Source organism: Ruditapes philippinarum, unplaced genomic scaffold (assembly GCF_026571515.1).
Source record: "Ruditapes philippinarum isolate M1 unplaced genomic scaffold, ASM2657151v2 ctg468_1_1_1_1, whole genome shotgun sequence".
Taxonomy (NCBI): domain Eukaryota; kingdom Metazoa; phylum Mollusca; class Bivalvia; order Venerida; family Veneridae; genus Ruditapes; species Ruditapes philippinarum.
In genome coordinates, this window is record NW_026857880.1 from 359197 (window position 1) to 375092 (window position 15896).

At 29.8% G+C, this 15896-nt stretch overlaps 1 protein-coding gene across 2 annotated transcripts in view; it reads left to right on the forward strand.

Moving 5' to 3' along the window:
* The window catches only part of LOC132751348 (uncharacterized protein YfbL-like), a 39236-nt gene extending 24235 nt beyond the window's left edge, over window positions 1–15001 (forward strand). The window contains exons 7-8 of one of the 2 annotated variants that reach the window (XM_060741508.1): window positions 11977–12126; window positions 14274–15001. In XM_060741508.1, coding sequence (XP_060597491.1) covers window positions 11977–12126; window positions 14274–14356 — 233 coding nt within the window. In that variant the 3' untranslated portion in view covers window positions 14357–15001. Of the gene's footprint in view, window positions 1–834; window positions 985–1580; window positions 1697–11976; window positions 12127–14273 lie in introns of those variants that run through there. The other variant, XM_060741510.1, reaches the window with a different exon arrangement.
* The last annotated feature ends 895 nt before the right edge of the window (window positions 15002–15896 follow it).

A 15896-nucleotide genomic window follows, 5' to 3' on the forward strand; every position in this document is an offset into this window, starting at 1 on the left:
AGTCAGGAAGTATACAGGTTCAGATTTATAAAGGGGTTGGGTGGGTCCGATAAACCTTATTATATATTTTAACCTACTTGTACAGTAATTTAAGCTAGCATAAAGGGCTTATAAGTATGACATGATCATGTACATATGATAAAATATGCACTGTAAATATACTAAATCTAAATTTAGTCACACTTCACCCAGGTTATGTGGATTGTTAATATTTACATATTTCTTAAACTCTTGAACCGTTTTTGAAAATTGTTTATTTTTTAAACGTTTTGGAGGCGTGCGAAATAAAAAACAAATTGAGAAATTTTCGAATTTATTTGATTTACACTTTAAGAGAGCTATTTCAATTGATTTTTGTTCTGGTATTATTTGTTTAGAAAAAAACACTTCAGTAATAAAGTCAAGCTATAAAACATTACATGAAGGAAGTCATTCACGCAATGTCAATGTAGTATTTGTTTTGTAATTCAAAAAATCTTAGACAAATTACTGGGTTTCGCCTCCGCGGTAGGTGTTCAACGTCACCGTCTTCGAATCACTTGTCCTTTACGGCCGCGAACATGAGTCCTACCAGTAAATTTGAATTGCTACAAATTAGGAATTTATCCACATACCTTTTGCTTTATATTTATTTGATGTTGTCGTGCAGGACTTTTCCATGGTAATATACCAAAAATCATCATCATCATCATAATCATCATCATCATCATCACTATTGTCATTTTTTGAACAAAGCTCAAGATATTGATGACATCCTGCCCTAAGGAGATATACACAAACTATTACTTGCATCGCAGTTTGTTTCTATCATTGTGCAATGATTTCTTTATACAGCAAATTTCCGTGGAGATATGGTGGAATGCTATCACAATCCTTGTGATGATTTAGCTACTATGCTTACTGATGATAACATTAACTTCCTTGGCAAGACATCAGACGCCATTGCAAGATCAATCAATGAATTGTCAGAGCCAACCAAAACCGGTTAGTTTATTTTACTTAAGGAGAACATGGTAGTCACAATGTTATCTCTGAAGAGGTCGACCAATAACCTCTGTACGGCAACTGTATTAATTTTTCACGTCTTAAATACACGTCAGCAAATATTTAACTTTTGTAAACCAACACTTCTCTCTTACAACAATCACATTGACCGAAATAATGTCTCTCGATAGATGATGTTCTGTGATTTTATTTTGAAATTGCACAAAGCAAAATATTATCTTTACAAAACATGAAATATACAATCAAGACTATAACGTAAATTATTCCTTTAACAAATAAACATAGGATTTATTGAATAATATTATATGTTTTGAGAGAAAAAGATTGAACAACACGAAAATATGATAGCAGTTATTTTTGAATTATTGAACAGTACATAAACGCAAGTGGTATAAAATGTCATAAATTGTGTGTATAAATTTTAAATTTAGAGGAGTCCTTTCAAGTTGTGGGCCATCAAGTTTTTAATCTCTGTCTTTATAAAAGGTTATCAAAAATAAAATGTGTAAATCTAAATTCTTATAACTTTCAATAGTTTGTAAGTTTGAGTTAAAACATTTCTTTTTTTATTGCAGATACAAGTGGATGTACCGGAGCATTTCTAAGCCGTGTGACTTTTGTTTTGATGGTGTTGGCCTTTTTTGTTTTATAATATGATCATACATAATTAAAAAGTAATTTAAGTGATGAGTATAGCGTTCGTTGCAAACGCTGTTACTGATGAATGTTTGTTTAATTAGCATAATCAATGGTAAAAAATATGACGCTTTGCTTTTAAGTTACCTGTGTATTATGTATGGTAGATTCGTTTATTAAATTTACATTTCTTTCTCAATCCTTTGCCACAATATACACATTTAAACATTTTACATTAGTCGAAAGAGAAGAGCATATGATTTGTCATTGTGTTAATGACAATTTTTTCTATTCTTTCATGAAAGTTTTATACATTTAAACACTCGTCACATATTTTATAATGTAACACGAAAGAGTGTGTACACGATATGTTTATGGCATTTTTCAATACAAGTAATTCATGAAAGCTTTGTTACATTTAAACATTTGTCACATATTTTTGATGTAACACAACAGAGTACAAGAGTATTGTTTTGCTAATGTCAATTTGTCAATAATAATATTCGTGAAAGCTTTACACATTTACACATTCGTCTGAAATCGTATGATGCACGTTAATTATTTCGGGTTATTTCTAAAATCGGGTTCATTGGTCATTTTAAAAGTACACACTGAAATCTAGGAATCTCTTTGGCCATTCTAAAATAAAATGTTAATGATAGATTTTAACATTCAAAAATGAAATGTTAAGGAAAGTTCTAAAATAAAATAAAAAAGATAACTATTGCCTTTATAAAATAAAATGTCACGAGTGGTTCTAAAATGAAATGTGCAGGATAGTTCTTTAAGTTTCCAGAAATTTAAGTTCTGTTTAACAATTCTTCCTCCCACAAGACATTTTACACTGCGTTTATACACCGTGGGTAAGCAGCTTTGATTACGTGACCACAAAAGTCAACGTACACGGCCAAAATAGCTCGGCTGAGGTAAGTTTTTTAGTGATTATTTTTCTATCGAGCCAATTCAAATTATTAATTACATAGCCTACCGACCGCGGCTGTTCCGATGCTTTCTAAAAATGTATTTGATGTCGTCCAACGTTTTGTATTTTATGAGATCATTCAAACAATGTTTGCAAATTTTCGATGACAACGTACACACTATTGTGTAAAAGTGTTGATAATATGTTAATAAACGATACGCATGTCAGTTCTAAGTAAAATTTCAGGTTTAAAATATATAAGAGAATGTTTTAATGAAAAAAGAACTGGTTTCCTGCTTTCATTTTTTGTATTTATTTAAAAATTGACCAACTTACAGAAATGTCAACGTACACATACAGTCTAGAAAGTGTAAACGTACACACTCCCAATTTAGTTTGATAGTGGTCTGAACATGAGGCTGCAACTTCGAAATAGGTGGCTTTTTCAACAAAAAGTTGGCTTTCAATTTAGATTGCCCTCTTAAACTGTATATAATTACTATTATTTTTACAAAGGAAATAGTTTAGAGTGCATTCATTTCATCGCAAATAAGCTTAAGCAACCTTTAACTTTTTTATTTATGTACTTATGTTTTCTAGAAGACAAATTTCCAGTTACTCAAACTGCTTAATGATTAGCTGAAACAGCCGTTTTTGTATTTTCTGATCGCAAGATCCGATAAATACATAGCTCACATCCACGGTCTGACACAACATTTCCTAACAGTCTTAACAACGCAATGTAGTTCTCACTCAAAACTGCTTAAAAACCAGCAATTTATAAGAAAGAACAATTTTTGTTACAAGTGTCCAACAAATTACTACACATTCAAACTTTAAAAGTAGCGTTGGCTTATAGAATTGTCAAAAAATGCACACTCACAAATTACGCGGATGAATATGATTTTAATCAATGAAAATGCTATTTTTAGCGATATCGATGACCGAATACTACACAAATAAATCTGACTGTCGAGTAGTAGAATATATAGTTTCTACATGTTGGACTGTTTGGGCGAGAAGATTTTTGCTAAATTATTTACTTCAATTTTAAACAACAGGTTTACCCTGAACAAAATACCTCGAAATTACATTAACCCGAAATGCAATGGAAATTATAAATTACGAATAACTTGATTTTATTCAGCTAATATATTTAAAACTTCTCCGTGGTGCAGGGGTAACGCGCTCGTTTCACGTGTGAGAGGTCTGGAGTTCAAATCCCAGTCGAGTCAACATTTTTTTAAATTCTTTTTTTAGTGTCTTTGTTGGAAATAGCCACGATATGCAAGGATAAAGTGTGGCTATCATAAAAAATGAACATAAATGATTTTTTAGCAACGGATATACATGTATACAATCATTTATAATCCATATGTGTAATGAATGATCAACATCACACTTGTCCCTTAAATATGTTATCACTATTAGCGAAGACTTGTTCACACTTACTAACAATATGACACTGGTTACATTACCATGTTGATCATGTTGAGCATAATTGTTTATTATACAATAATTGTAATAAAAAAATACAGATTTTATGAATATTGTTTTCTTTTCTTTTTTGTGTTTTATGTGCTATTTTAATACTGAGTTTTTACGTTTACTACTATTTTAAGAATTCAATTGTCATATTGACCGACGATTATATTAAGTAAAAACTTAACTGAAAAAAGTCAGTAAATTATGGTTAAACTTTTAATATAATATAATATTGTTTATTCTTAAATCATATAATACATGTACATTTGTATTTTTCTTTATCATTTTTTTAATTATCAATCAATTGAATAATTCATAAAATCTAATTTGTAACTTTGAATAATTCCTGGGCATCTTTAATAAACACGAATAACAAATTAAATAAAATGTTTCAAAGTTGATAGTGTCATATTAATACCATAAAAATGTACCTTTTTTCCTCAATTATTGTACATATTTATGTTTTTATCTGATACAAACGCATCAGTGTTTTATCATGTTTTATAAAACATGTTATTGTTGTTGTTGGGTTTTTTTTTTCGAATTGTATGTTTATGTATAATAATTATCAATAAATTTTGAGAGTTGATCTGTTGTTTATTAATTATTGTAACCAAACTAAAGTGACAAACATTCATTTTGAAAAAAAAAACTTATATAACTGTAAATATTTGTTCTGTTCTGTAACGATATCAAACATCTACTCGAAAACCGGGAGAGACCGGACAATAAACGTGTGGTACTATTCACCGGTCACTAGTAAATTCCGGTCAAAATAGACCAGGAGAGACCGGGAATTACCGATAAGAGTACATCCCTCTATAAATAGATTTTCGGAATATTTAGGTCATCAACTCATCATTCTATTCAGCTTTCGGATACATGAACCATAATAACCAATTGTGTACTACAAAATGATAAATAAAAATACCCCGAAGAGCGCGATTTATTGACGGAAAAGGTTATTTCATTTGAAAATGTTTGCATTGCGAAATTCTCCAGTTCGCTATTCATTGTATATATCGCGACATTTCATTTTTTATTAATAACAAGTAAAATGGTTTCCTGCGGGGAACGTTTTTAATGATATAAATATATTTCATTTAACTATTTTCAGGGGGGGGGGGCGATTTTATTTTTACCATTTTATGAATAATTCCGAGAAAAAAAAATAATAAAGTAAACACACAAGTATTTATGATGGCAGATGCCACTACGAATATTTTAATTTTGTAGATTTTCAGTATAAACAATTTATTGTTTGTAACATTTTGAGATACATATTAAATAAACATTGATAATTTTCAAACACATCATTCAAGTTTTTCCACCTTAAACGGTAACATAATTATAGAAAATTAAAAATATCACGTAATAGTTTTTTTGTTCTTAATTAGGTGTCTAATTCCCTAGAGGATTATCCGTAACGTACCAGCAAACGGTATTTATCCAGGTTTCCGAAAAGGTCAATTAACCAATCATGTACGGTTTACAGATCACATGCTCCTCCATGTACCGAAAACAGGTCACGTGCTCCTCCATGCCTCAAAAGTTAAACGCGTACCAATACCCTGTGGTCTCCAGACCGCAGGGAATCAAGCACCCTCATACTGGTCGGAATGAACGGCTTTTATTCTGTCCGACTAAAAGGCTCGAGAAGTTGCTGTCGCCCTTTCTCATTCCAAAAGAGGCGCCGCGCCGAGGACGCCAAAATAAACTTATACAGGAAAACAAATACAGATATACAGTACGATTTAGATTGCAAAGATCAGAAAATACCACAGAGCTTGCAGCCCTTTGATTATATTTTATACTGGATTAATATAGATCGTATTACAATATAGATCGTAATTACAGTCATCTTAATAACGTAAACAGCCAGGATAAGGGTCTCTTGCTCAACCAACGTAGTGCCTTCCGAGGCAGCAAAAGGGTCCAAGATTGACGATGACGCCGAGTTACAATTTTATATTACCGTTTTTTTAGCAGTTGCGTCACTTGATCCCTAGCTGTGATTACATCACTAATGGTCTTTTAACTTACAGTTTGAAATTTTGTGCTGTAATTCCTCTTGGATTTGAGAATTTGATAAGCTGGCGTAACATTTTTCTACATCTAAAGAAAATAATTTTTTTATTTTGTTAAGCTGGCGTAACAATTTAACTTACAGTTTGAAATTTTGTGCTGTAATTCCACATGGATTTGAATATTTGTTAAGCTGGCGTAACATTTTCCTTCATCTAATGAAAATGATTTTTTGATTTTGTTAAGCTGGCGTAACAATTTAACTTACAGTTTGAAATTTTGTGCTGTAATTCCACTTGGATTTGAGAATTTGTTAAGCCGGCGTAACATTTTTCTTCATCTAATGGAAATTATTTATCTTACAAATAAAATTATTTTCCATTTTGTTAAGCCGGCGTAACAATTTGTCTCACAGTTTGAAATTTTCTTTGAAATATTTATTTGATTTGAGAAATTGTTAAGCCGGCGTAACATTTTTGTTCATCTAATGAAAATTATTTTTTGATTTTGTTAAGCTGGCGTAACAATTTAACTTACAGTTTGAAATTTTGTGCTGTAATTCCTCTTGGATTTGAGAATTTGATAAGCTGGCGTAACATTTTTCTACATCTAAAGAAAATAATTTTTTTATTTTGTTAAGCTGGCGTAACAATTTAACTTACAGTTTGAAATTTTGTGCTTTAATTCCACTTGGATTTGAATATTTGTTAAGCTGGCGTAACATTTTCCTTCATCTAATGAAAATGATTTTTTGATTTTGTTAAGCTGGCGTAACAATTTAACTTACAGTTTGAAATTTTGTGCTGTAATTCCACTTGGATTTGAGAATTTGTTAAGCCGGCGTAACATTTTTCTTCATCTAATGGAAATTATTTATCTTACAAATAAAATTATTTTCCATTTTGTTAAGCCGGCGTAACAATTTGTCTCACAGTTTGAAATTTTCTTTGAAATATTTATTTGATTTGAGAAATTGTTAAGCCGGCGTAACATTTTTGTTCATCTAATGAAAATGATTTTTTGATTTTGTTAAGCTGGCGTAACAATTTAACTTACAGTTTGAAATTTTGTGCTGTAATTCCTCTTGGATTTGAGAATTTGATAAGCTGGCGTAACATTTTTCTACATCTAAAGAAAATAATTTTTTTATTTTGTTAAGCTGGCGTAACAATTTAACTTACAGTTTGAAATTTTGTGCTTTAATTCCACATGGATTTGAATATTTGTTAAGCTGGCGTAACATTTTCCTTCATCTAATGAAAATGATTTTTTGATTTTGTTAAGCTGGCGTAACAATTTAACTTACAGTTTGAAATTTTGTGCTGTAATTCCACTTGGATTTGAGAATTTGTTAAGCTGGCGTAACATTTTTCTTCATCTAATGAAAATGATTTTTTGATTTTGTTAAGCTGGCGTAACAAATTAACTTACAGTTTGAAATTTTGTGTTGTAATTCCACTTGGATTTCAATATTTGTTAAGCCGGCGTAACATTTTTCTTCATCTAATGGAATTATTTATCTTACAATTAAAAATATTTTCCATTTTGTTAAGCCGGCATAACAATTTGTCTCACAGTTTGAAATTTTCTTTGAAATATTTATTTGATTTGAGAAATTGTTAAGCCGGCGTAACATTTTCTTTATGTTGTGAAAGTGATTTTTGATAATGTTAAGCCGGCATAACATTTTATCTGGTTAATTTTTATCTTATGAAATGATAAATTTTGTTATTTATATCGTATAAGATATTGTTAAGCCGGCGTAACATTTTTCTTCAGTTAACATCAGTTGAGTTATTGTTGTGTTTTTTTCACAAATTTATTAGTATGTAGCTTTGTTTTATTATTTGTTAAGCCAGCTTAACAATTCTTCATAATTAAATTACTGTTGTCAAGGTTAGAGCTTGTTTGATTTTGTTAAGCTGGCTTAACACTGAGTTATGTCAATTAAATCACTGTTAATTAAAAGATACAAATACATTTATGTTGATTTTTTGCTTGTCTTTGTTCTTTTCTTTCTCAAAAATGGTAAAAAAGGGCATCCTTTTTGTAGTGTAATTTGGCCATAATTGGTACGTGAATTGGGAATGAGTGGACATTCCCTTTTTAAAATAGAAATGGTTATTATATCATCAAGAATATATCTACTTGCACTTATGAAAAAATATCTTATAAACAATTCACAATTTTATAAGTTGATTAAGGCAACAAATTACTCTTTTGTTAAATGGTTAGTTACTAGTACCAAGTTTCTAGTAAAATGCTTTTACTGCTCAAGAAACCAGTTACTGGAAAATGGTTACTAGTTATAAATTTACATATCTTATTTTGTGCGTAATGTATGAGCTATAGATATGAATCAATGACATTGTTTAAACATTTAAAAAGTTATATCAAGTACAACAGTCATATGACCTACTAGTAATCATAGAAATGCCACAATATATATTGAAATGATTGTTACAATGCAGACATTTTATCGATATTTTGCTCAAATAAAATGGTTTGCTTGAATTTAAAATTTTGATTGCAATGCAAATTATTAAAATGTATGGCACTTGAGCATTTTTGTTGAATACATATGATATTATAGACTTGTAAATTAGCAGACATGGTTTGCAAAATTTGCAGTTAAACTAAAAGGGCAAAGAAAATGCAAAAATACATATCATGTCTATTAAGCTAGCCCATGTATTAAATAACTATGTCAATAACATGTGGCAATTACATAACTAGTGCAAGGAGATATATTATTGAAAATATAATGTTAATAGAACGTTCGTGATGTAATCATAGGGTCAAAGTGACATAACTGCTGAAATACCGGTAATTCACTCGGCGTCATTGTCAACGGAAACGTTTGGTGCTACAGAAGGCACTAGGTTGGTTGAACAAGAGACGCTTATCCTGGCTGTTTTCGTTATTAAATGACAGTAAAATTATCTAAATTAATACAGTATATAAAACTGCTGTTTCAGCAAATCATTAGCCTGTCTTAGTAACTGGAGTTTTTCTTCTAAAAGAAAATCACAAAAGAACAAATAAATAACATTATAAAAAAGTTAAAGGTTGTTTAAGCTTATTTGTGATGATATGAATATACTTGCAACTTTTTTCCTTTGTAAAAACCTGTACTTATATACAGTTTGAGAGGGCAATCTAAATTTGAAAGCCAACTTTTGTAAGAAAAAGCTACCTACTCCGAAGTTGCAGCCTCATGTTCAGACCACTATCAAACTAAATTGGGAGTGTGTACGTTAACATTTTCTAGACTGTATGTGTACGTTGACATTTCTGTAAGTTGGTCAATTATTAAATAAATACAAAACATGACAGCAGGAAACCACTTCTTTTTTTATTTAAAAATCCTCTTATATATTTTAAGATCTGAAATTTTGCTTAGAACTGACAAGCGTATCGTTTATTAAGTTTTCATCAACACTTTCACACAATAGTGTGTACGTTGTCATCGACAATTTGCAAATATTGTTTGAATGTTCTCATAAAATACAAAACGTTAGACGAAACTAAATACATTTTTAGAAAGCATCGGAACAGCCGCGGTCGGTAGGCTATGTAGCATACTTTAAAAAGGCTTGACAGAAAAATAATCACTAAAAAACTTACCTTAGCCGAGCTATTTTGGCCGTGTACGTTGACTTTTGTGGTCACATGACCAAAGTTGCTTACCCACAGTGTTATATCTTAGTACATATTTTAGTGACGTAAGAAGTTTGTTTATTTAAACAAGAACTTATTAATCTTGTCAAAAATAAGGAGACCACCGATCCTACTCATGCACAAACACACAAAAACATCCGTGCTTATCAAGTACCCTCAGTATACATGTATGGTGTTCAATATGCATGTATAATATGATCATTGATGTGTTCAAATGATATACTGTTCATAATTTTCATATTTTTATGGATATTAATCAAGTTTTTTTTATATACTGTGCATATTAATCAAGTATTTATAAATATTATTGCCTATCGCCTGCGTATAGATGTTGTAAGAAATTAAGTTAACTTAATGAAGGTTCATTTATACATCTCACAATGCTCCGTTTTGTCAAGATTGAGAACCCCTCATTGATTTTTCTGTCCATTGTTACAATATAATATTTCATGAGAAAGTTAATTAATGAAATTCCTTGTTTTTATTTGCAGTGTTGATCAGTATTTCCCTCTGTATGTGTTGCTAATCCGTTGAAGTTATTATGATTTATTATACCATTAAACCGTTCGCATTTATGAACATTCTTTTCAAATTTCGTTTTGATTAAACTATAATTGTTTAAGTTTTTTGTTAAATCTAAAATGACATTCAGTACATAACGACAAGCATCTTTAATCTGAAGTAAACCTGCTTTTAATTGCATAATTAGATTATTCCGTTGTAGATATGTTAGCTCAGCGTTTGTTTTATAATGACAGAATAAATTACGTGTGTAAATTTTCAGTTGCTGCATATACTTTTACCACAATTTACATAGCATTTGATAGTTAGATCTTGAAAACATTGTAGATATGTGTCTAAATGAAACTGTCCTGTATCTTATACTGATGTATTCATGTGCACATAATATGTGCTTAATTAATATTCATAGATGTATGCATGAAAATCACGAGATTCAAATCAATTGAACGCATCAATTATCATATAATATCATGAACAATGAACATAATCTACTGAGTTCGGACGTTTTTATATAATGTATATCGGTATTTTCATGCAGATAGGTTTTCAAGATGATGAGCGTTATTAGAGGTCTCGATATTTTAGAGAGAAATTGTCAAATGTAATTTATATTAGTGTTACTTCTTAAGTTAAATATCTACATTTACAGTAAAAATGAACAGTGTTTTATTTTCTTTTTCACCATAGTTGTTTGCATTAAATTAAAGATAAAACGTTTAAAAGTAGTTTGTTGATTTTATACTATCCAATATCCTTTTATTTATTCATGTTAATAGCAACAAGTTTTATGACATGATCATAACATGTACATAAAAATATGCAAAATTAATTTGAGGTAGAATTTGAAAAATAAATTTAGTTAATAAGTATACAGGTTCAGCTTAATAAAGTGGTTGGGTGGGTCCGATAAACCTTATTATATATTTTAACCTACTTGTACAGTAATTTAAGCTAGCATAAAGGGCTTATAAGTATGACATGACATCATGTACATATGATAAAATATGCACTGTAAATATACTAAATCTAAATTTAGTCACACTTCACCCAGGTTATGTGGATTGTTAATATTTACATATTTCTTAAAACTCTTGAACCGTTTTTGAAAATTGTTTATTTTTTAAACGTTTTGGAGGCGTGCGAAATAAAAAAAAAATTGAGAAATTTTCGAATTTATTTGATTTACACTTTAAGAGAGCTATTTCAATTGATTTTTGTTCTGGTATTATTTGTTTTAGAAAAAAACACTTCAGTAATAAAGTATAGCTATAAAACATTACATGAAGGAAATCATTCACGCAATGTCAATGTAGTATTTGTTTTGTTATTCAAAAAATCTTAGACAAATTACTGGGTTTTGCCTCCACGGTAGGTGTTCAACGTAGTCGTCTTCGAATCACTTGTCCTTTACGGCCGCGAACTCGAGTCCTACCAGTAAATTCGAATTGCTACAAATTAGGAATTTATCCACCTACCTTTTGCTTTATATTTACGTATTTGATGTTTTAGTGCAGGACTTTTCCATGGTAATATATCAAAAATCATCATCATCATCATGATAATCAACATCATCATCACTATTGTCATTTTTTTTAACAAAGCTCAAAATACTGATGACATCCTTGCCTAGGGAGATATACACAAACTATTACTTGCATCGCGGTTTGTTTATATCATTGTGCAATGGTTTCTTTATACAGCAAATTTCCGTGGAGATATGGTGGAATGCTACCACAATCCTTGTGATGATCTAGCTACGATGCTTACTGAGGACAACATTAACTTCCTTGGGAAGACATCAGATGCCATTGCAAGATCAATCAATGAATTGTCAGAGCCAACCAAACCCGGTAAGTTTATTTTACTTAAGGAGAACATGGTAGTCACAATGTTATCTCTGAAGAGGTCGACCAATAACCTCTGTACGGCAACTGTATTAATTTTTCACGTCTTAAATACACGTCAGCAAATATTTAACTTTTGTAAACCAACACTTCTCTCTTACAACAATCACATTGACCGAAATAATGTCTCTCGATAGATGATGTTCTGTGATTTTATTTTGAAATTGCACAAAGCAAAATATTATCTTTACAAAACATGAAATATACAATCAAGACTATTACGTAAATTATTCCTTTAAAGACATTTTCTACAGTTTTATGAAAAAATAATCCTTTCATAGAATTTTCTAAATTTTTTGTATAATGAGTAAAATTGAATGACGAATTTAAAAATAAAAAAAAAATATACGTGTTGGATTTCTTGTAAAATGGCAGTTTCCATGGTAACCGTATTTCTAAAAACTGTCAAAATAGCCTAACTGTGTTATTACGAATAGAAAATGTATAAGATAGCTTAAAACACACAACGAGCATTGTTTTATGCAAAGATAACCTTATCTTATGATTCTGTATGAAACAAATGATAATCTGAACATATTTCTTTAAAAAATGAGTTTTCCATGTTCCTCAACCGAATAAAAAATGAGAAAAATGAACATAAATTCTAAGAATAATTAGAGATATTGAAAAAAGTGTTTCATAGAATTTTCTAATTTTTTTGTATATTGTGTAAAATTTAATGACAAATTCAAAAAGAAAAAGAAAAATATATGTTGGCGTGTTGGATTTTTTGAAAAATGGCAGTTTCCATGGTAACCGTATATCTCAAAATTGTCAAAATATCCAAACTGTATTATAATAATGTATAAAATAGCTTATTACACTCACAATAAACATAATTTTATACAAAGCTTGCTTTATCTTAGGGTTCTGTATAAAAACAAACGATAATTTGGACATATTTCTTTAAAAAATGAGTTTTCATGCTTTTTAACTAAACAAAAAAATGAGAAAAATAAACATGAAAATTTTCTGTAAAAAATTAAAGCTATCAAGAAATTTCTTTTATAGAATTTTATAGATTATTGATATATCAAGTAACATTTGATTGTGGATTCAAGAATAGAAATAAGTATATATGTTGAAGTGTTAGTTTTTGTAAACGGGCAGTTTCCATGGTTACCGCATACAGTATGCCAACTGACAAAATTACCACGCTTTCTTAAGAAATATCAGTGTTATACTAAATGTATTGTCAAATATAAAACATGTTGTAATAAGAATTTCTTTTTCTTTTGATGTTACATTAAGAAAATGATACTGAATATTTTTTTAAAACATATCTAGGGCCATATTATTTTTTTCACTCGACTAACATGTACCCGAACAGTAAGCAAGTATTCAGAAATTTACAAAGAAAATAATGAAATTCTGAACATTTCTTGGATATTAATTTTGTTTTTCATTCAACACTTTTAAAATATATCATTTTAAACTTCTTTGCCAAGTTGTCTGCCAGTAATCAAGTCGCGACGCACTTTTGTCACTATACCACAAGTGGGTGGGGTAACGCGCGCAGAATTATCATCAATGCTTTCGTACTAATGCTTGGAGAAATACTTTATGTGATGTTGTCTAAACGACATTCTTATTCTTTTGAACCAATCTCCTTTTGAACATTTAGAAATATCTATTCTGTATTATTTACTCACTATTTGCTTATAGCCGAAATTTAAACACTTATCCGAATACTATTCAACTTTACATTCATTTGAAGAGTAATTATCCGTGATTATCTTTCTTGGATGCGCATAACGATGCGCACAGAAAACTACCGAAAACGTCTTTAACAAATAAACATAGGATTTATTGAATAATATTATATGTTTTGAGAGAAAAAGATTGAACAACACGAAAATATGATAGCAGTTATTTTTGAATTATTGAACAGTACATAAACGCAAGTGGTATAAAATGTCATAAATTGTGTGTATAAATTTTAAATTTAGAGGAGTCCTTTCAAGTTGTGGGCCATCAAGTTTTTAATCTCTGTCTTTATAAAAGGTTATCAAAAATAAAATGTGTAAATCTAAATTCTTATAACTTTCAATAGTTTGTAAGTTTGAGTTAAAACATTTCTTTTTTTATTGCAGATACAAGTGGATGTACCGGAGCATTTCTAAGCCGTGTGACTTTTGTTTTTGATGGTGTTGGCCTTTTTTGTTTTATAATATGATCATACATAATTAAAAAGTAATTTAAGTGATGAGTATAGCGTTCGTTGCAAACGCTGTTACTGATGAATGTTTGTTTAATTAGCATAATCAATGGTAAAAAATATGACGCTTTGCTTTTAAGTTACCTGTGTATTATGTATGGTAGATTCGTTTATTAAATTTACATTTCTTTCTCAATCCTTTGCCACACTATACACATTTAAACATTTTACATTAGTCGAAAGAGAAGAGCATATGATTTGTCATTGTGTTAATGACAATTTTTTCTATTCTTTCATGAAAGTTTTATACATTTAAACACTCGTCACATATTTTATAATGTAACACGAAAGAGTGTGTACACGATATGTTTATGGCATTTTTCAATACAAGTAATTCATGAAAGCTTTGTTACATTTAAACATTTGTCACATATTTTTGATGTAACACAACAGAGTACAAGAGTATTGTTTTGCTAATGTCAATTTGTCAATAATAATATTCGTGAAAGCTTTACACATTTACACATTCGTCTGAAATCGTATGATGCACGTTAATTATTTTTGTGTTTATGTTATTTTTCAATCTTTTTTTAAGCCTTTGTGTCTTGTATCATCTGCTCTTTATACTTTTCTTAATATGTTTCATATAAATGAACACGACAATCTGACTTAAGTTATTTCTGATTATCGCCTTTATTATGATTCGGATTTCCCGAGAATGTTTTTTTTATCCATGCATTCAATCGGAACGACTTGGTTATTATTCATAACAACCTCGGACTTAATACGGATCGAAAGTTGTTCTGCAACGTGGATTTAGATTTAAACGAAAACAGAGAGTGTACTATTTGATAATGTTTAACGAATGTAAATATGTATTTGATATCCATAGGAAATTTAAGTCTATTTCGCTAAAATAGTTTTTGAAAAGATGTCTGACAATCATAATGAATATAAAAATGCTCACTGATTTACAATTATAAACATATCCAAATAAATGACAACTGTACATATGTTGTACTTTCGGTTTCTACCACCATAACTATGAACTGTTCACATTTATATTTTTAAATTAACTTAATTTAGGTGGACTTTGAGTAGATACATTGGAATAAACTTAGTAGAAAACTCCCATCGTTAAATTACTATTTGTTTACATGCGTAGGTTAGACCGAAATACCGTATCCGTTCTATGTATACTTACTATTGTGTTCGATGTCCTTGTTGATTTTTATAAGAGAAAGAATGTTTGAAGTAATTTGCAAGAAAAAGGTCTCGAAATAATAGACTCAATTTTTAATGGGCAAGATTATTTTTGCCAGTTTACCTTTTGGCTATATGGACAACGTCATGTTTGTTCTTTTAGTTAGAATTGTGAAAATTACCTACTCAGTATTGGTTTTTCAGCGTTTAAAATTAGAAATCGTATCTCTTTCAAAGTTTTGAAAGTTCGCCTATAAAAGGGCACAACTGCAAGAAAGTGAACTCCTATTTGTGACCGTCAGATCATTAATGAGGAGCTGAGTTTAATCAGATTGATTAACACACTAAGAGTGTA